Consider the following 21,973-nt stretch of genomic DNA (forward strand, 5'->3'; position numbering starts at 1 on the left):
TCTCTCTCTCTCTGCTTTTTGGAGGGGAGGAGGCAGGGCTTGGAGTTAAATGACTTGCTCAAGGTCACACATCTAGTAAGTGTTAAGTGTCTGAGGCTGGATTTGAACTCAGGTCCTCCAGATTCCAGGGCCAGTGCTCTACTCACTGTGCCACCTAGCTGCCCTTCTCTGGATCTCTCTTGTGGGACACTCTGAACGTTATTGATTCCCCATTCTGGGAGTGATTCTGGATAACAATAACAATACAACACCAATAACAATAGCAACAGCTAACATTTATATAGCACTCACTATGTATCAGGCACGTTGCTAAGTGTTTTATAATTATGATATCATTTGATCTGCACAGTGCCCTGGGAGGTAGGTGCTATTATTACCCCCATTTTACAGATGAGGAAAATGAGACAAATGAGTTGTGACTTGCCCAACTGGAATTACACAGCTAGTAAGTGTCTGAGACCAGATTTGAACTCAGGTCTTCTTGACTCCAGCACTCCAGCACCTAGCTGAATTATTTTGTTCTAGGGTTACTTTACAATCTGAAGAGTTTCCTTTTGGAGCACTATTTGCTTTATGGCTTGATCCCATGAAAAAATTTTGAGGTATGATACATGGTACAGTTCCCAGAAAGACCTCACTTTCACTTGATTGCCATTGTTCTCTTATACTCTACAGCAGTAGATTCTATTCATTTTGATCCACAATTCGGACTAGAAGATAATATAATTAAGCAAATTTAGTACTGGTTGAATGATTGTTGATTAATGAATCAACATCATACTAGAAGGAGACTTTTAGTCTTTTTCTAGTATGCATGGTACAGAGTGTAGGAGCCCTACAGAGCTCTTTGGTTGACATTGTTTTATTTACCTCTTTCCCCCATAATGTTAGGCATCCACTTGCCCTCTGGCATCCTGTTTCTGAGTTCATTTGTACTCCACATTCTTCCCCAAGGGATCCCGTTTCCTATGTGGACACTATTGTGGTTTCTGAACTGCAAAATTCAAATATAACATTTATTAGAATTATCATCATTTCCCCCAGATATTGGACCTAGTCCATGGGGTGAGCACTAGGACATATCTCACACTCAATCTTTTTTTTTAAATAATATTTTATTTTTCCCAATTACATGTAAAGGTGATTTTTAATATCCATTTAAAAAAATTTTGCAGGGTGGCTAGGTGGCGCAGTGAGTAAAGTGCTGGCCCGGGAGTCAGGAGGACCCGAGTTCGGTTCCGGCCTTAGACACTTAACACACACACACACACACACACACACACACACACACACACAAAACTAGCCATATAACCTTGGGCAAGTTACTTAACTCCAATGGCCCTCAAAAAAGGCAAAAAAAAAACCAACCAAAAAAAATGGGGCAGCCAGGTGGCACAGTGAGTAAGAGCGCCAGCCCCAGAGTCAGGAGACCTGGAATCGAATCCAGGCTCAGATACTTAGCACCACCCCTAGAAATAACTGGCCATGTAACCTTGAGCAAGTTACTTAACCCCAATTGCTTATTAAAAATAACTTGTATACCAAATTTCTCCCCACTTAAGATGGTAAGCAATTTGATATAGGTTACATAAACTCAATCATGTGAAACATATTTCCATATTAGTCATGCTGTGAAAGAAGAAATAGACCAAAAGGGAAAAAATTAAAGTGAAAAATAGTATGCTTCATTCTGCATTCAGACTTGATCAGTTGTTTCTCTGGAGGTAGGTAGCATTTTTCATCATGAATCCTTTGGGATTGTCTTGGATCATTATATTCCAGAGAATAACTAAGTCATTCACAGTTGGTCATTGTGCAATATTACATTCACTGTACGATGTTCTTTTGGTTTGGCTCACTTCACTTTGTATTAGTTCATCTAAGTTTTTCCAAGTTTTTTTGAAGTCAGCCTGCTCAATCCAATAGGATTCTATCATATACCATAACATTTTTAGCCATTCCCCAATTTATGGGTATCCCCTTAATTTTCAGTTCTTTGTCATCACAAAAAGAGCTATTAGAAATATTTTTCTACAAATAGGTCCTTCCCCTCCCCCACCCCTTTGAAAAAAAATCTGTTGGGATACAGACATAGTAGTGGTATTGCTAGGTAAAAGTGTCCTCATCCTTCTTGATCTCTCTGCAGCCTTTGACACTGTTGAACTTGGAGCACACTCTTCTTCCTCTCTTCTTTCTAAGTTTTCATGACACTACTCTCTCTAGGTTCTCCTCCTACCAATGTGACCATTCTTTCTTTCTATGTCTCCTTTGCCAGATTTTCATACACTCTTCTGACCTTTAGACCAAGGACACCAACTCCATTTTGGACATCTTGAACTGGATGCCCCAGTTCACTCAATGTGTCCAAAACTGAGCTCATTATATTCCCCCACCAACCCTCCACTCTTCCTAACTTGTTTATGACTGCTGAGGACACTGCCTTTCTCCTAGACTTGCAAATTAGGTGTTGTCTTTGACTCCTAACTTTCTCATACCACACTCCATGTTCAATCTGTTGCAAGACCTGTTGATTTTACCTTAGCAATATCTCTCACATATGTACCCTTCTCTCCTCTGATATTACCACCACCCTAGAGGAGGCCCTCATTACCTCATGCCTGGATTATTATAATAGACCACTGGTTGTTCTCTCTATCACAATTTTTCCCCCCTCCATCCTCCACTGAGCTGTCAAAATTATCTTCCTTATGCACAATCTACTCAATAAACTCCAGTCACTCCCAATGACCTACAGGATGAAATGCAAAATCATGTTTAGTATTCAAAACCCTTCACAACCTGCCTCCCCTCCCCCTCCCTGACACACACATACTCTTCAAACCTGTGACACCTTTTCTCCTCTAAGAATATGAATGCTTTACCACTTTAGTTTAGTAAAGATATTCAGTGTCAATGGTACCTTTTAGCAGGCCATAATTTTCTTCCTTATCTCTTTTAATTATATCTATTTTAGCTTCTGTTTTGTCTGAGATTAGGATTGCTACCCCTGCTTTTTAACTTTAGCTGAAGCATAATATATTCAGCTCTAGCCTTTTACCTTTACCCTGTGTGAATCCCCCTATTTCAAATGTGTTTCTTGTAAATGACATATTGTAGGATTATGGTTTTTAATCCATTCTGCTATCCACCTCTGTTTTATGGAAGAGTTCATCTCATTCACATTCACAGTTATGATTGCTATCTATGTCTTTCTCTCCATCCTATTTCCCCTGCCATTTATGCCTTCATTTCTCCCTTCTCCCTTCCCCTCCTCAAAAGAGTTTTGCTTTTGACTACTGCCTCCCTCAATATTCCCTCCCTATCAGCCTCCCTCCCTTTTCTTAACCTTTTCCCTTACTACTTCTTCCCTTCATTCTAACCTGCCCCCTTTCTTTTCCTTTTCCCCTCCTACTGTATGTAGGGCATGTAAGATTTCTATACTTAACAATGTTATTCCCTCCTTGGACCAAATCTGATGAAAATAATTCCTAAACAATGCTCTTCTTCCTCCCTTCTTTCCCTCTACTATAAGTTTTTGTGCCTCTTCATGAGATGTAATTTACCTTTTTCTGCTTCCTCCTTTCCTCTTCTCCCATTACAAACCCTTTGCACCCCTTAATTAGATTTTTACCATCACATCAGTTAATTTATATCCACATCCTCTATCTATGTATATCCCTTTTAAATGTCATAATAATTATACAATTCTCAAGATAAACAGGTATCATCCTTCCATATAGGGATGTAAACAGTTTTCTCTTATTGAATAACAAGCTTGTGTGTGTGTGTGTGTGTGTGTGTGTTTTCCCTGTTTACCTTTTTACATCTCTCTTGAGTCTTGTATTTGAAGATCAAATTTTCCATTGAGCTCCAGTCTTTTCTTCAGGAAGGTCCAGAAGTCACTTATTTTATTGAATGCCCATCACATTGCCTAAAAGATTATGCTCAATTTTGCTGGATAATTGATCCTTGGTTGTAGTCCAAGCTCCTTTGCTTTATGATATATCATATTCCAATCCATCTGATCTTTTAATGTAGAAGCTACAAGGTCCAGTGTGATCCTGATTGTAGTTCCATGACAATTAAATTGTTTCTTTCTGGATGCTTTTAGTAGTTTCTCCTTGACCTGATAATTCTGGAATTTGACTACAATATTCCTTGGAGTTTTCAATTTGGGATCTCTTTCAGGAGGTGACTGGTGAATTCTTTCAATGACTAGTTTACCTTCTGGTTGTAGGACCTCAGGGCAGTTTTCCTTGATGATTTCTTGGAAGATACTGTCCAGGCTCTTTTTTTCATCATGGCTTTCCAGCACACCAATAATTCTTAGATTGTCTCTCCTGGATCTATTTTCAAGGTCAGTTGTTTCTCCAATGAGATATTTTACATTTTTTCTATTTTTCATTCTTTTTAAAAATTTTTATTTATTTTAAAAATTAATTTAGTTGTTTACTTTTAGTTTACAACATTCAGTTCCACAATCCCTTGAGTTTGAAATTTTTCCCCCTCCTTCTCCTTCCCCCCACCTCCCACCATGGCAGCATGCAATCAAATATAGTATCTGCAAATACCTTCACATTAAACTTAGGTTGTACAGAAGGATTATAAATAATGGAATGGACAATGGGAAAGAGGAAACAAAACAATAAAAAGAAAAAGAGCAGGTGGTTTGCTTCAATCTGCATTCAAACTCTATAGTTCTTTCTCTGGATGTGGACATTTCTTTCTATCATCAGTCTTTTGGAATTGTCTTATAACCTTGCATTGCTGAGAAGAGCCAGTCTATCAAGATTGGTCATCACTCATATGTTGTGTCTGTAATTATGTACAAATTCCTCCTGGTTCTGCTCTTCTCACTCAGCATCAGTTTATATAAGTTTATCCAGGTTATTATGAAGTTTGTCTGCTCTTCATTTCTTATAGCACAATAGTATTCCATTACATTCATATACCACAACTTGTTTAGCCATTCCCCAATTGATGGGCATTCCCTTGATTTCCAATTCTTTGCCACCATAAAAAGAGCTGCTATAAATATTTCTGTACATATTTCTTCCAACTTCTATGATCTCTTTGGGATACAAGCCTAGAAGTGGTATTGCTGGGTCAAAGGGTATGAAATTATTTATAGCCCTTTGGGCATAGTTCCAGATTGCTCTCCAGAATGGTTGAATCAGTTCACAACTCCACCAACAATGCATTAGTGTTCCAACTTTTCCACATCCTCTCCAGCATTTATTATTTTCCTGTTTTATCATCTTAGTCAATCTGACCAATGAGATGTGATACCTCAGAGTTGTTTTGAGTTGCATTATCAATTGGAGAATGACTCGTGTTCTTATAGATTTGACTCAATTCTCTGTATATTTTAGATATGAGGCCTTTATCAGAGACACTGGTTATAAAAATTCTTTCCCAATTTTCTGCTTCCCTCTTAATCTTGGTTACATTGGCTTTGTTTGTACAGAAACCTTTCAATTTAATGTAATCAAAATTATCCATTTTACATTTTATAATGCTCTCTAATTCTCAATGGTCATAAAATCTTCCCCTCTCCACATATCTGACAGGTAAACTATTCCTTGCTTTCCCAGATTGCTTATAGTATCAGCCTTTATACCTAGATCATGCACCCATTTAGACTTGATTTTGGTATACGGTGTTAAATATTGTTTTATGCCCAGTTTCTGCCATACTATATTCCAGTTTTCCCAGCAGATTTGTCAAATAGTGAGTTCTTATCCCAAAAACTGGGGTCTTTGGGTTTATCAAACAATAGATTACTATAGTCATTTGACTGCTGAGTCTTGTTTACCCAATCTATTCCATTGATCCACTACTCTGTTTCTCAGCCAAGTAGTCTTGATGACTGCTACTTTATAATACAGATTAAAATCTGGTATGGCTAGGCCACTTTCCCTAGCATTTCTTTTCATTAATTCCCTTGATATTGTGGACCTTTTGTTCTTCCAAATGAATTTTGTTACTATTTTTTCTAGCTCTATAAACTAAATTTTTGGTAGATTGATTGGTATGTGTAATAGTAATGAAATTTGAAGATCCTTTTGTATTGCTAAACTGATAGGTACTTAGCACCTCGTATCAAATTAAGCCTCTGTTAAAGAAACAGAAGGTATGAACCCCTGTTGCTGACATAACAGGAAGGGACTAAACAGGGAGGAGCAATACTGTATATAAGTAAAAACCCCAACTGGGAAAGTCAGAATTTCCTGGGAACTTTTGATGGCAGAACTTCTTCTAAGGGCCAGCTGAGCTTCTGAGGACTTCTGAGGGCCAGTCAAGCTGCTGAAGTCTTCTGAAGGCCAGCCAGAGATGCCAGAGGAGGCATGACTGTGGTGTCAGTACTTTTTTCTGTTTGTGGCTTTGTTAAGCCTTGACTTCCCAGGAATAGAGACTGTGAAGGATTTAATGGAATTTAATCAAATGGACACTGTGAGCTTCAGTGTGGAATAAGAACTGCACAGAGAGCTGTACAAAGAGCTGGGAGCTTTCTGCTTTTGAACCCAGGTGACAGTTTGTTTAATTCATGTAGGAGATGGGACCATGGAAGGGAAACCATGAAAGCTGAAAGTCTGCCCTGAGTCAATATGAAAAGACCTCTCTGTGAATACTGAGTAGTGACTGACCCTGATGTGAGGCTTTGCTTTGGGAGTCACTTTGAGAAGAGTTGTGTGATTTAGCCAGATGAGGCTCTGGGTAGCCATTAGCTCCATCCCCACCCCCACCCCCTGCCTCAGCTTTGAAAACCCAGTTGTTGGTACTTCCTTCTCTGGTAACTAACTAGGTATGGATGTAATAGTCAGATAGCTGGAAGCCCTGTCTGCTGAATTGTTATTTTCTGTTGAGTAGTAACTGCTCCATCTCCCAATGGATTCTAACAGTCTAAAATCTATTCAGATTCACTTTTTAGATGTGACAGAATTTGTGCAGGAGCTCAGAAAAGTTCCCACCTCCATTCAGCCATATTGGCTCTGCCTATTTTTTCATTCTTTAGATTTTGTTTCACTGATTGTTGATACCTCATCAAGTTATTAGCTTAAATTTGTCTAATTATAATTTTTAATGAATTGTTTTCTTCAGTTTTTGTATTTCCTTTTCCATTTGGACAATTTTTCTTTTAAGGATTTATTTTCTCCAGTTAGGTTTTATACCTCCTTTTCCATTTGGCCAATTGTACTTTTTAATGAGTGTTCTCTTCAGTGAAATTTGTTTCCATTTTACCAATTGTATTTTTAAAATAATTGGTCAATTCTTCTTCTACCCCTCTAATTTGGCTTCTGAAATCCTTCTTGAGCTCTTCCAAGAATGCTTTTGGGGCTTGAGACAAGTTCACACTCCCTTTTGAAGTTTCAGGTGTGGGTATAGTGTCAATGCTGTTCTCTTCTGAATGTGACATTTGTTCTTCCCAGTCTCCATAATAGGATTCTATGGTCTTTGTTTTTCCAATTTGTTTTTTTTCATTGTGTTTGCCTATTTCCTGGCTTATAAAATGGATCTCTGCTCCTGGGTCACAGAGGGCTCTGATCTATGCTTCTTGTGCTGGGAGGTAGGGGCCTGGTTACTGGCTTTGTGTGCTGTGGCCTCTGGTTCTGTCAGTTAGAGGCTATATAATGCTGCAACTTACTTGGTGCTAAGCTGGAACTGGCTGGTAAGAGTTGTGACTGAGGCCGAGGCCAGGACTTTCTTTGTTTCCCTGGGGTTACACTGAAGCTCACAGCATGAGGTGTAGGGGAGGGGTGGTCTGGCCATGTCAGGTCTCCACCTCCCCACCCCTGGGCTAGAGCTCAGACAGGCTCAGCCACAGCTGCTGGTGACCAGGGCTGTGCTGTGCTGGTGTTTGCCGAATCCCCTGGTTGTGGGAAGGCACACTGGGGTTCTGGTTTTGGTACTTGCTGGCTCCACCCCACCCTGGGATCTCCCACTGGGACTCTTCCCATCCTGCACTAGTCCCCTTCAGCCACAGCACAGCCACAGCCACACCCTTGCTGTATATCTTCCTAGACTCCCATTGGTTCCACTATTTCAGAATTTTACCCTGGGGCAAAATTCTCTAGGTTTTTCAAGGTCGACAAGGGGGTGGGGGACAAGAGCACATATGGTTTACTCCAGCATCATGGCTCCTGGAAGTTCAAGTAGGTGACTTTCAAACATCCAGATTGTGGACTGATAGCCCCAGCAGTAGGTGTTGCCTCTGCCACAGCCCCTGCACTTGTCTCTTACCCAGCTCTGACAGACCCCTGTCCTGTGGTGAGAGGTTTGGGAATTGCCACTGCAGTGGGTGAATCAGTTTGCCAGGGCTCACTCTGGCTCTGCTATGGTTGGGTCTGTGCTGGTGCAACCTGTGTGCTCTATGTGCTGCACTCTGTACTTCCCCTACCTGGCTCAACAGCTCCTACCTTTGTATTTTCTGTGTTTTCCTGGGCTGGAAATCTGCCACAATCTGTCTCCTAATGGATTCTGCCACTCTAAAATTTGTTCAGAAAAAAAATGTTCAGATTCACTTTTTAGAGGAAAATGAAAGAAGTTATGGTAGAGCTCAGGTGAATCCCTGCTTTCACTTCACCATCTTGGCTCTGCTCACCATTAGGTATTATTATTAAAAGATTTATAAACTGAAGGTCTTTACTTGCTATGAAGCTTTCCATTTCATCTGTTTCAATTTTGACTTTCAAGTACTATTCTAGAAGAATTGATATAAGTTGATTGTGCTTTTTCATACTTATGCTTGTCAGTTATTTGATGCAGCCATATAAGATAGCATTGGAAAGGGGTGGCCAGTTAGCACAGCAAGTGTAAGTAAGTGTAAGCAAGTAAGAGAAAACTGGCCCCAGTGTCGGGATGACCTGGGGGATTGAATCTGGGCTCAGACACTTAGCACCCACCCAGAAACACCTGGCCATGTAACCTTGAGCAAGTTACTTAACCCCAATTGCTTAAAAAAAAAAAAAGATAGCATTGGAAGAAGAACTTTCTGGGGGTAAGAACCTTTTAACTCCAGACTAACCTTCTTAAATATTGAGATGTTCAAGCTAGTAATGGATAGTATTCTAAAAGATCAACACTGGATGAACTAAAATTATAGTTTTACTCATTTTAAAATAGTCATCAATATTTCTCTGCTATATTTTTCCTGTATGTTTCATTTCCTAACTTATTTTTTGGATCATGAAAGAGATCATTTTTTAACAAATTAAAATCACAAAAAACTTTGCTATACCATTGTGACTTTAATAAGATGCATGAAAGGCTGGTGACAGTCTTAGAGGCTAATAAGATTTTTGAGAACCAACCTAAGGGTACTTAAAAATCTTACTTCTTGGAGTTTAGTTTCCTCATCTACAAAATATGAAGAATAATCTCTGTCTAGCTCTGAAGGGTCTCATAATAGTGAGTATATATATATATATATATATATATATATATATATATATATATATATGAAAATGCTCTAGAAATACATGTGATTGTTTTCAGTTTACCAAGTCAAAGATATGAAAGTTGAATGCCTGTTCTCTTTTAAGGCAAAACATAATCAGTCGAATAAAAGCCATCAGGAATTCTGGAAGAGGCTATGAAACCCAGATCCTTTACCTATTTTTGAATAGAATTGATGCCTATCAGAAAAAGATAATGGACGCATGGACAATGAAGCAAAAGATTATAGAACATACACGCCATATATGTACAACAAAGATGATAAACTTATATGACCAGGTAGGTTCTCCCTAAGCTATTGAAAGTATACATTGAGGGGGTGGCTAGGTGGCTCGGTGAATAGAGCACCAGCCCTGGAGTCAGGAGGACCTGAGTTCAAATCTGGCCTCAGACACTTAACACATACTAGCTGTGTGACCTTGGGCAAGTCACCTAGCCCCAATTGCCCTGCCTTCCCCCCTCCAAAAAGCAAAAAAAAAAAAAAGAATAAAATATAAATTCCTTGGGGCAGCTAGGTGGCTCGGTGAATAGAGCACCAGCCCTGGAGTCAGGAGAACCTGAGTTCAAATGCAGCCTCAGACACTTAACACTTACTAGCCGTATGACCTTGGTTAAGTCACTTAATCCCAATTGCCCTCCAAAAAGCAAAAAACAAAACAAAAAACAATGGACAAATTTTAAAAAGGGTGGGGGGCACAAAAATCTATTTAAGAGAACTCTTTAAAAAGCAGAATTGACCAGATGGAAAAGGAAGTACAAAAGCTCACTCAAGAAAATAATTCCGGGGGGTAGGGGAGGGGGTGGTGGAGCCAAGATGGCAGCATAGAAGCAGGAAAACTCTGTGAGCTCTCCCCATAACCACCTCAAATACCTACAAAATATGATTCTAAACAAATTTTAGAGCTATAGAAGCCACAAAGTGACAAAGAGAAAGAAATCTCCCACTGAAGGCAGGCCGGCAGAAAGGGTCCATCACAGTGTACTGGGAGCTGAGCCCAGCCCCAAGTGAGCCCACGGTTTTAGCCCCAGGGCAGCCCAACCAGCAGTGGCTAGAGCAGACTTGGGGAGAGTGGATCACCAGCAGCTGTGGCTGTTTCCAGAAATATCAACCCATAAATGCCAAAGAAAAAGTTAAAAGGATCAATGTAGAACTCTGTTGGACCTGGGGGATAGGGGTGGGGATTGGAGGCAGGGTCTGGCCTTTGCCCCCAGAACAAGAATGTTGGAGGTGCCACTGCCGGGCAGCTACCTCCACGTGGCTACTTCAGATCTCCTGGCCTGCAGATCATGGGGGGACCAAGTGACCATTCAGAGGGTAATCACTCTTGCCTTAAACTGCCTGGATCTGGATAGGGTCTTGGGTGGAGGTCTTGGGGTGTGTGACCAGTGAGCCAGAGCTTGTAGGGGGCTGCAGAGAGGGCACCCAACTAATAGCTCCAGCAGCTGTGAAAACCCCAGCGATTTGGGACAAAGCTCTCCTTTCTGGAAGCAGAGTTCTACTGTAGCAAAAGCTCAAAAGTCAAGTAATTGAGTGGCAACATGAGCAAGCAAAGGAAGCAAAGCAAGCACAGCAATCAAACCTTAGATTACTTTTTTGGGGACAAAAAGGATCAAAGCATGGAATGGGAGAAAGACAATGAAGTCAGAACTCCTGCACCAAAAGCTTCCACAAGATTTTGAGTTACAAATTTATCTCTATCTTTCCCCTACCCAACACCCCAAAACAGCAATATCACTGTACACCCCCCCTCCATCTGCTCTCTCCCCGCTCCAACTTTCTAAAGCTTCCAAGAAAAATATGAATTGGTCACAGGCCATAGAGGAGCTCAAGAAGAATTTTGAAAATCAATTAAGAGAAGTGGAGGAAAAATTGGGAAGAGAAATGAGAATGATGCAAGAAAATCATGAAAAGAGGGTCAACAACCTGACTGAAGAAAGTAACACCTTAAAAAATAGAAAAACTCAAATGGCAAAAGAGGCTCAAAAAGTCAATGAGGAGAAGAATGCCTTAAAAAGCCAAATTTTCCAGATGGAAAAAGAATTTCAAAAGTTCACTGAAGAGAATCATTCCTTCAGAATTAGATTGGAGCAAATGGAAGCTAATGACTTTATGAGAAATCAAGATACTATTAAACAGATCCAAACAAATGAAAAAATAGAAGGCAATGTGAAATATCTCATTGGAAAAACCGTTGACCTGGAGAATAGATCCAGGAGAGATAATATTAAAATTATTGGACTACCTGAAAGCCACAATCACAAAAAGAACCTAGAAATCATCCTTCAAGAAATTCTCAAGGAAAATTGCCCTGATATTTTAGAACCAGAGGAGGGCAAAATAGAAATTGAAAGAATTCACAGAAAATAATTCCTTAAAAATTAGAATTGGGCAAGTGGAAGCTAATGACTCTATGAGACATCAAGAAACAATAAAACAAAGTCAAAAGAATGAAAAAAGAAAATATGAAATATCTTATTGGAAAAACAACTTATCTAGAAAATAGATCAGAGAGATAAATTTAAGAAATATTGGACTTCCTGAAAGCCATAATAAAAAGAAAAGAGCCTACACATCATCTTTCAAGCAATTATCAAGAAAAACTTCCCTGATATCCTAGAACCAGAGGGTAAAATAGAAATTTAAAGAATCCATTGATCACCTCCTGAAAGAGATTCCAAAATGAAAACTACCAGGAATATTTTAGCTGAATTCCAGAACTCCCAGATCAAGGAGAAAATACTACCAGTATCCAGAAAGAAACAATGCAAGTATCATGGAGCCAGTCAGAATAATGCAAGAGTTAGTAGCTAAGACTACAGCTAAGAGTTACTTATCCAGCAAAATTGAGTATAATCCTTCAGGGGGAAAAGTTATATTTAATGAAATTCAAGCATTTGTGATGAAAAGACCAGAGCTGAATAGAAAATTTGACTTTCAAATATAAGACTGAAGACAACCTTTCAGAAAACAGGAAATAGAAGTCATAAGGGATTCAAGAAGGTTAAATTGTTTACATTCTTAAATGGAAAGATAATAATTGTAACTACTAAGAACTTTTTTTTGCTTTTTTTTCTTATTTATCTTTTTTTTTCTGATTTACATCATTCATTTCTGCCAGATTTTGAGTTACAAATTTTCTCCCCGTTTTTCCCCTACCCACTGCCCCAAAATAGCAGTCCCTCAGGATATCCCCTCCTCCAATCTGCTCTCTCCCATATTTTCTCCCATACCCCTTTCGACTTTTCCAGTAGGGCATGGTGAATCTCTGTGCCCCAGTGCCTGTATATCTTATTTCCCAATTACATGTAAAATAGTACTAATAATAGTATATATTTGATTTTAAAACTTTGAATTCCAGATTCATTCCCTTCCTCCCTTGTCACCCACCCTTACTGGGAAGATAAGCAGTTCAGTATAGGTTGTACATGTGTGGCTAATGCAAAACAATAACAAAGTAGATATATTGTAAAAGACTGACTATATTTCCCTCCCTCCTATCCCACCTCCCACTTGTTCTATTCCCTACTTTGATCCCGTCCCTTTTCAAAAGTGGGTGCTTCCAACTACCTCCCCACCCCAGCCTACACTCCCTCCCATCATCCCCCATCTCATCCCCTTCTCCCCTACTCTCCTGTAGGGTAAGATACCCTATTTCGTGTGTATTACATTCCCTCCCCAAGCCAAATTCAATGGGAATAGGGTTTACCCATTCCCTTTTGCCTTCCTATTCTTCCCCTCCATTGTAACCATTTTCCCTTGCCTCTTCTATATGAGATAGTTTACCCCATTCTGTCTCTCCCCATCTCTTCTTATTATATTCCCCTCTCACCTCTTAATTTCACCTTTTAAGTATCATCCCTTCCTGTTAAATTGGTCCTGTGCACTCTATCTATGTATACCTGTAAACATATATACACACATTCACATATGTATTCATATGCCCATATACCCTCATATATAGACATATATATATATATATTTCTATTCCCTTCAACTATTTTCATACTGAGAAAAGTTTCATAAGTTACAATTATTGTTTTTCCATGTAGGAATGTTAATAGTTCAACTTTGATAAGTTCCTTATGATTTCTTTTCCCTGTTTACCTTCTCATGCTTCTCTTGCTTCTTGTATTTGAATGTCAAATTTTCTATTCAACTCTGGTTTTTTCAGCAAGAATGCTTGAAAGTCCTCTATTCCACTCAATGACCACATTTCCTCCTGAAACATGATACTCAGTTTTGCTGGGTAGGTGATTCTTGGTTTTAATCCCAGCTCCTTTGCCCTCCAGAATATCATATTCAAGCCCTTCAATCCCTCATTGTAGAAGTTGCCAGATCCTGGGTTGTCCTGATTGTGTTTTCACTATTCAAATTGTTTCTTCCTGGCTGCTTGTAATATTCTCTCCTTAATCTGGGAATTCTAGAACCTGGCTATAACATTCCTAGGAGTTTTCTTTTTGGGATCTTTTTCAGGAGGTGATTGGTGGATTCTTTCAACTTCTATTTTGCCCTCCGGTTCTAAAACATCAGGGCAGTTTTCTTTGAGAACTTCCTGGAGGATGATTTCTAGGTTCTTACTTTGATCATGGCTTTCAGGTAGTCCAATAATTTTTAAATTATCTCTCCTGGATCTATTTTTCAGGTCAGTGGTTTTTCCCATGAGAAATATCACATTTCCTTCTATTCTTTCATTTGTTTGGATCTGTTTAACAGCATCTTGATTTCTCATAAAGTCATTAGCTTCCATTTGCTCCAATCTAATTCTGAAGCAATTATTCTCCTCATTGAGCTTTTGAGATTCTTTTTCCATTTGGCAAATTTGGCTTTTTAAGGCATTCTTCTCCTCATTGCCTTTTTGGGCCTCTTTTGCCATTTGAGTCAGTCTGTTTTTTAAGGTATTATTTTCCTCATTCAGGCTGTTGACTCTCATTTCATAATTTTCTTGCATTGTTCTCATTTCTCTTCCCAATTTTTCCTCCACTTCTCTTATCTGCTTCTTAAGGTCCTCTATGGCCTGTAACCAGCTCGTATTTTCCTTTGAAGCTTTTGGTGCAGAAGTTCTGACTTCACTGTCTTCTTCTTGTTCCATGCTTTGCTCCTTTTTGTCCCCAAAATAGGAGTCTCATGTTGGAATCTTCTGTCTGCTTTGTTTCGTTTGCCTGATCATGTTGCCCCTCAGTCACTTGACCCCTGGGCTTTTTGCCACAGTAGGACTCTGCCACTAGACGGGAGCTTTTGTCCCAAACGTTGGCATTTTCTCAGCTGCCAGAGGTATGAGATGGGTGCCCTCTCTCTGAGGCCTCCACATGCTCTGGCAAGCTGGACACACACCCCAGGACCTCCACCCTAGACTGCAATCCAGATCCAAGCAGGTTAAAGCAAAAGCGATTACCCCTCAGACTGGTTGCTTGGTCCCCCTACACTCTGCAAGCCAGGAACTGAAGCTGCCACGTGACACTGCCTGGCTGTGCCAGGCATCTCAGCCACTTCTTGCCCTGGGGGCAACAGCCATGTACTCCCACTTACTGGGTCCCAAAGTCCAGACTGCACTGACCTTTCACTTTGTCCTTTGCATTTATGTGTTGATAATTCTGGAAACGGCCACAGGTGCTGCTGATCTGGAGTCCCTCTGGCCTGCGGCTGTTCAGGCCCACCCTAGGGCTAAAATCTTGGTGTGGAGCTGGGCTCAGCTCCCAGAGCACTGTGCTGCCGATTCCTGCTGGCCTGCTGGGCTGTCTTCAGTGGGAGGTTAGCTTCTCTGTGTCATTTTGTGGGTTCTGCAGCTCCAAAGTTTGTTCAGAGTCCCCTTTTTACATTGATTGGGGAAGGTGGAAGCTGGAGCTGCTCAGAGACCCTGTTTCTACTCCACCATCTTGACTCCGCCCCCTTGTTTTCAGAACTTTCTATTAGACCAGTTAGAAGGAGAGTACATAAACTACATGTGTGCATTGACTATAATGGGATGATATTCAATTAAGTAAAATTAAGGCATAAGAAAAAAGAGATGTTCTAGGAGAAGGAGGAAAGGAGAGGTAGAATGTGATAAATTATCTCATGTAAAAGAGGCACAAAAGAGCTTTTAGAGTAAAGGGGAAGATGGGGGAGGTGGCAAGCAACACTTGAACCTTACTTTCATCTGAATTGGCTCAAAGAGGAAATAACATACACACTCATTTAGATATAGAAATCTATCTTACCCTACAGGAAAATAGGAGGGAAAAGGCACAAGAGAAAGGAGTGAGGGATTACTGATACAAGGGTGGGTAGATTGGGGGAGGTGGGTGTCTAGAAGCAAAATGCTTTTAAGGAGGTGCAGGGTAAAAGGAAATAAAAAAGGACTAAATAGGAAGGGGGGAGCAGGATGGAGGGAAATATACAATAATCATAACTATGAATGTGAATGGGGATGAAATAAAATAGAATTGGATAGCAGAGTGGATCAAAACCTAGACTCCCACAATATGTTGTTTACAAGAAACACACTTGAAGTAGAGAGGCATACACAGAGTAAAGGTAAGGAGCCGGAGCAGACTCCATTATGCTTTGGCTAAAGTAAAAAAAAAAATGCAGGGGGAGCAATCATGATCTCAGACAAAGCAAAAGCAAAAATAGATTTTATTCAAAAAGACAAGGAAAGAAACTACATCTTTTTAAAAAAAATTTTTTTTAAGCAATTGGGGTTAAGTAACTTGTTTAAGGTTACATGGCCAGTTATTTCTGGGTGTGGTGCTAAGTGTCTGAGCCTGGATTCGATCCCAGGTCATCCCAACTCTGGGTCTGGTGCTCTTACTCACTGTGCCACCTTGCCGCCCCAAGAAACTACATCTTGCTAAAAAAAAAATACCATATACTATGAAGTAAAATCAATACAAACTATATATATGCACCAAATGACATAGAATCCAAATTCTTCAGGGAAAAGTTAAATGAGTTACAGGAGGAAATATATAGTAAAACTATATTTTCTTTGACTTTTCCCTCTCAGAATTAGATAATTTTTTTTTTAGAACTAGATAAATCTAACCCAAAAAAATTTAACGGGATAGATAAATCTAACAAAAAAATAAACAGGAAAGAAGTTAAGGAGGTTAATAGAATTTTCGAAAAGTTAAATATGATAGCCCTCTGGAGAAAATTGAGTGGGGACAGAAAGGAATATATCTTTTTCTCAGTGGCACATGGCATGTACACAAAAATTGACTCTGTTTTAGGGAACAAGAACCTCACAAACAAATACAGAAAAGCAGAAATGTTAAATGCATCCTTTTCAGATCATAATGCAATAAAAAAATTTTGATTTCAATAAAAGGCTGTGGAAACATAGATTAAAAATTAATTGGAAGTTAAATAATCTAAACCTAAAGAATGAATCATAGAAATAATAAATTCAAAGAGACAGCATACAAAAATTTATGGGGTGCAGACAAAGCAATACTTAGGGAAAACTTTATATCTCCAAATGCTTACATCAATAAAATAGAGAAAGAACAGATCAATGAATTGGGTGTGCAACTAAAAAAAAAAGTAGAAAAAGAACAAATTAAAAATTCTCATTTAAACACCAAATTAGAAATCCTAGAAATCAAATGAGAGATTAATAAAATTGAAAGTAAGAAAACCATTGAACTAATAAATAAAACTAGGAGCTAGTTTTCTGGGAAAAAAATAGGTAAAGCATTGGTTAGTATCATTTTTTTTAAAGCAATTGGGGTTAAGTAACTTGCTCAAGGTTACACAGCCAGGTGTTTCTGGGTGGATGCTAAGTGTCTGAGCCAGGATTCGATTCCCCAGGTCATCCCAACACTGGGGCTGGTGCTCTTACTCTCTGTGCTACCTGGCTGCCCCTAGTATAATTTTTTAGAAGAAGAAAAGAGAAAACCAAAAAAACTACTAGTATCAGAAGTGAAAAGGATGAATTCAGCAGCAAGGAAGAGGAAATTAAACAATTATTAGGAGTTATTTTTGCTAAATTATATGACAATAAGTCTAACAATTTAAGTAAAATATATGAATATTTGCAAAAAATAAATTGCCATGATTAACAGAAGAGGAAATAAAATACTTAAATAACCCTATCTTAGAAAAGGAAATTAAACAAGCCATCAATGATCTCTCTGATAAAAAAAATTCCTAGGGCTAGATGGATTCGGACATAAATTCTACCAAACATTTAATAACAATTAATTTCAATACTATATATACTATTTTGAAAAATAGGCAAAGAAAGAATCCTACCAAATTCCTTTTATAATACAAATACTGATACCTAAACCAGGAAGAGCCAAAACAGAAAAAGAATACTATAAACCAATTTCTCTAATGAATATTAATGCAAAAATTTTTAATAAAATAAAAGAGATTACTGCAATATATCACAAAGATCATATTATATTACCAAGTGGGGTTTATACCACAAATTCAGGGCAGTTTTCAACAAAATACAGCACTCATTCCTATTAAAAACACTAGAAAGCATAGGAATAAATTGAGCCTTCCTTGAAATGATAAATAGTATCTATCTAAAACCATTAGCAAACATTATCTGTAATAGAGATAAGCTAGAAGCTTTCCTAGTAAGATCAGAGGTGAAGCAAGGATGCCCATTAGCACCACTATTATTCAACACTGTACCTTAACACTAGCTATAGCAATAAGGGCAGAAAAAGAAATCTACAGAATTAGAATAGGCAATGAAAAAATAAAACTGTCATTCTTTGTTGATGATATAATGATATATTTAGAGAATCCTAAAGAAACAAATAAAAAACTAGTTGAAATAATTGACAACTTTAGCACAGTTGCAGGATACAAAATAAATCTATAAATCATCACCATTTCTATGTATTAACAGCAAAGTTCAGGAACAAGAGATAGGGAAATTCTTTTTAAAATAATTGCAGACCATAGAAAATACTTGGAACTCTACCTGCCAAGACAAACTGAGGAACTATATGAACACAATGGCAAAATATTTTTTTTTAAAGCAATCAGGGTTAAGTAACTTGCTCAAGGTTACACGGCCAGTTATTTCTGGGTGTGGTGCTGAGTATCTGAACCTGGGATTCGATCCAGGTCATCCCGATACTGGAGCCAGTGCTCTTACTTGCTGAGCCACCTGGCCACCCCTAAGCAATTGGGGTTAAGTAACTTGCTCAAGGTTACATGGCCAGGTGTTTCTGGGTGGGTGCTAAGTGTCTGAGCCCAGGATTCGATCTCCAGGTCATCCGGACACTGGAGCTGGTGCTCTTACTCACTGTGCTACCTGGCTGCACCAGCAAAATATTTTTGACACAAATAAAGTCAAATCTGAAAAAAATTGGAAAAATATCAATAGTTCATGGATAGACCAAGCCAACATCATAAAAATGACAATTCTACCTAACTTACTTATTCAGTGCCATATCAAACTGCCAAAAAATATTTTATAAAGCTCGGAAAAAAAATAACAAAATTCATTGGAAGAACAAAAGGTCAAGAAGATGAAGGAAATTAATGAGAAAAAAAAGTAAAGGAAGATGACCTAGCTGTATTGGATCTGAAACTGGATTACAAAGTGGTAATCATCAAAACTATCTGGTATTGACTAAGAAATAGAGTGGTGGATCAATGGAATATATTTGGTATACAAAAAAAAGTAGTAAGTGACCATAGTAATCTAGTGTTTGCTAAATCCAAAGATCCAAGTTTTGGGTACAAGAACTCATTATTTGACAAAAACTATTGGGAAAAGTAGACATCAATTGGGCAGAAACTAGGTAGAGACCAACATCTCACACTGTATACCAAGATTAAGTCAAAATGGATACATAATTTAGACATAAAGGGTGATACCATAAATGAATTAGAGGAACATGAAATACTTTACCTGTGATATCTATGTATAAGGGAAGAATTTATGACCAAATGAGAGAGAGAATTACTAGATTTGAAATGGATAGTTTTGATCACATTAAATTAAAAAGATTTTGCACAAACAAAGCCAATGCAGCCACAATTAGAAGGAAAGCAAAAAACTGGGAAAATATTTTTATAGCATTTCTCTCTGATAAAAGCCTCATTTCTCAAATATATAGATAACTGAGTCAAATTTAGAAGAATAAAAGTCATCTCCCAATTGATTAATGGTCTGAGGATATGAACAGGCAGGTTTCGGAAGATGAAATCAAAGCTATATGAAAAAAATGTTCTAAATCACTATTGATTAGAGAAATAACACATTAAAACAACTGTGAAGTACCACCTCATATCTATCAGATTGGCAAATATGAAACAAAAGGAAAATCACAAATGTTGGAAAGGATGTGGAAAAATTGAGACACTTAATGTAGTTGGTGGAATTGTAATTTGATCCAACCATTCTGGAGAGCAATTTGGAACTATGCAAAAAGGGTGACAAAACTGCCTGTACCCTTTGATCCAGCAATATCTCTTCTAGATCTGCATCCCAAAGAGATTTTTAAAAATGAAAAAGACCTATATATGCAAAAATATTTATAGTATCTCTTTGTGTAGTGGCAAAGGAAAATTGAGAGGATATCCACCCATTGGGAAGTTGCTGAATAAGTTGTGGTATGTGATTGTGATGGAATACTATTGTAGTATGAGAAATGGTGAGCAGGATGCTTTCAGAAAACATGAAAAACTTTCATGAACTGATGCAAAATGAAGTGAGTAGAACCAAGAGAAGATTGTATACGATAAAGCAATATTGTATAATGATCAACTGTGAATGCTTTTCTTTGCAATACAATGATCTAGACAATTCCAGTGATGAAAAATGTTACCTACCTCCAGAGAAAGAACTGATGGAGTCTGAATGCACATTGAAGCATACTTTTTTACCTTATTTTTCTTTTGTTTTTATTTTGGTCTGTGTTTTCTTTCACAACATGACTAATATGGAATTATATTTTACATGACTGCACATGTATAACCTATACCAAATTGCTTGCCTTCTCAATGAAGGGGTAGAGGACGGAGAGAGGGAAAGAATATGTTACTCAGATTTCAAAAACAAATATTACATACAATTTACATGTAATTGGAAAAAATATCTTAAAAAAAAGGATGGGAAAAAGGGGAAATAAAGGGGAAAAGACAGCAAAAGCAAACTTTTACCTAGAGCTTGGTAGACAGTGAATTTTGCTTGAAGATTTCTGATCTTCTTTATTGATTCTTTTCTGTCTTCATCTTTTAGATCCTAAAGAAATATAACATTAAACTTCATTGTCCAGTACCCTTGCTCATCCACAAAAAGGAACCAGATCATCCTTTGAAACCTGTCTGCTTCAAATATGTGGTGAAATGGCCACTCCCAGAGAAGGTGGAAAAGGGAAAAGAATTTGAAATATTGAAGAAAATTGAGTACGTGACAAATATACTATAAGAACATTCTCCAGGGTGACATTATGTGGGCACATGTTTATTCTTTAATGTAGTCTGATCTACCAGAATATTTATGCCAACTATTTGAGTTAGGTTATTTGTGGACATTTCCCCTAAATAATGTAGCTTTATTTCATTGTTTTGTTTTGATTTTTTTTAAAGAGTTTTATTCTCCTTCAGAAAAGGTCAGTTTTTTAAAAATTCAAAAATAAATATTATAAAACCAACCCTCTTGTGTAGGTATATATGAGGAATAACAGAAATTGGAGGTAGGAAAGAATTATTCACCTCTGCCTTATTTATGCCCCAACTAGGTTTGTTTGGTTTTCTTTAAGTTCCAGAGAGGAAATTGGCAATTCCGGAATGAGTAATGTTTGAGAAAAATCATATAAATGTGGCCTTAATGGTTCTCTCAGGAACCAATGCTCCTTGGATTCCTCCAAAGAAGTCTAAATGGGCACAGCCTCCTTTTCCCATAGCTAGGCCTCCAGGTGGAGTCCTAAGTTAAGGTGGGGATGTGGGTTCATGGATAAGCAAAACAGGATGACTGCAGGGAGAGGATGGTGAAAGAGATAATAAAAGCACTAGTGGATTGCCCTTCATGACAACATGGAAAGAAAAGTAGAATGGGACTTGGACATGGGATATCTGGCTTGGTTGTACAACCCAGAAGAACTTATTGCTTCCTAACATAGCTCCCTAATTTTTTAGGAAACAGAAGGACAAGGTAGAGGCCATTTGGCGAGCTGATTTGTCCACTTCCAGTTTCCCAATAGAAGAAAAGACACCTATGAAATTACTCTGGGATCAGCTTGGTGGGTATCCAGATATTCCCAGACTGCTGGAATTAGATATCTGTTCTACCCTCAGCAAATCTCTTGCATCTTTGCGATCAAGGTAAGTATCTGACTAGAGGGTTTGAATCTGGGCAGTTGAGTTGGTTGGTTGGTTGGTTGGCACTTGAATATTTTAGGCCTATGGTTCTTTCTAGTCTTTGTAACTTACCCTGGAGCTGCCACTGGAAAGTACTACAGAGAAGCAGGTAGGACTCAGACTTATTGATAATTTTTCTCTCCTTGGGTTGAGGGGCTGTCATTAAGTTCTTCCTGTGTTAGCTGAAAGCTGAATTCA

General features: G+C 38.4%; 1 protein-coding gene across 1 annotated transcript in view; it reads left to right on the forward strand.

Annotated features, from left to right (window-relative positions):
- The window catches only part of FAM186A (family with sequence similarity 186 member A), a 142,222-nt gene that overhangs the window by 120,169 nt on the left and 80 nt on the right, over positions 1-21,973 (forward strand). Inside the window, 3 exon segments of the mRNA XM_069092510.1 lie at positions 9,543-9,735; positions 20,655-20,821; positions 21,554-21,739. Coding sequence (XP_068948611.1) covers positions 9,543-9,735; positions 20,655-20,821; positions 21,554-21,739 — 546 coding nt within the window.

Source organism: Petaurus breviceps, unplaced genomic scaffold (genome assembly GCF_028583685.1).
Source record: "Petaurus breviceps papuanus isolate PSGF00001 unplaced genomic scaffold, PetGlider_PUasm1.0 191, whole genome shotgun sequence".
Taxonomy (NCBI): domain Eukaryota; kingdom Metazoa; phylum Chordata; class Mammalia; order Diprotodontia; family Petauridae; genus Petaurus; species Petaurus breviceps.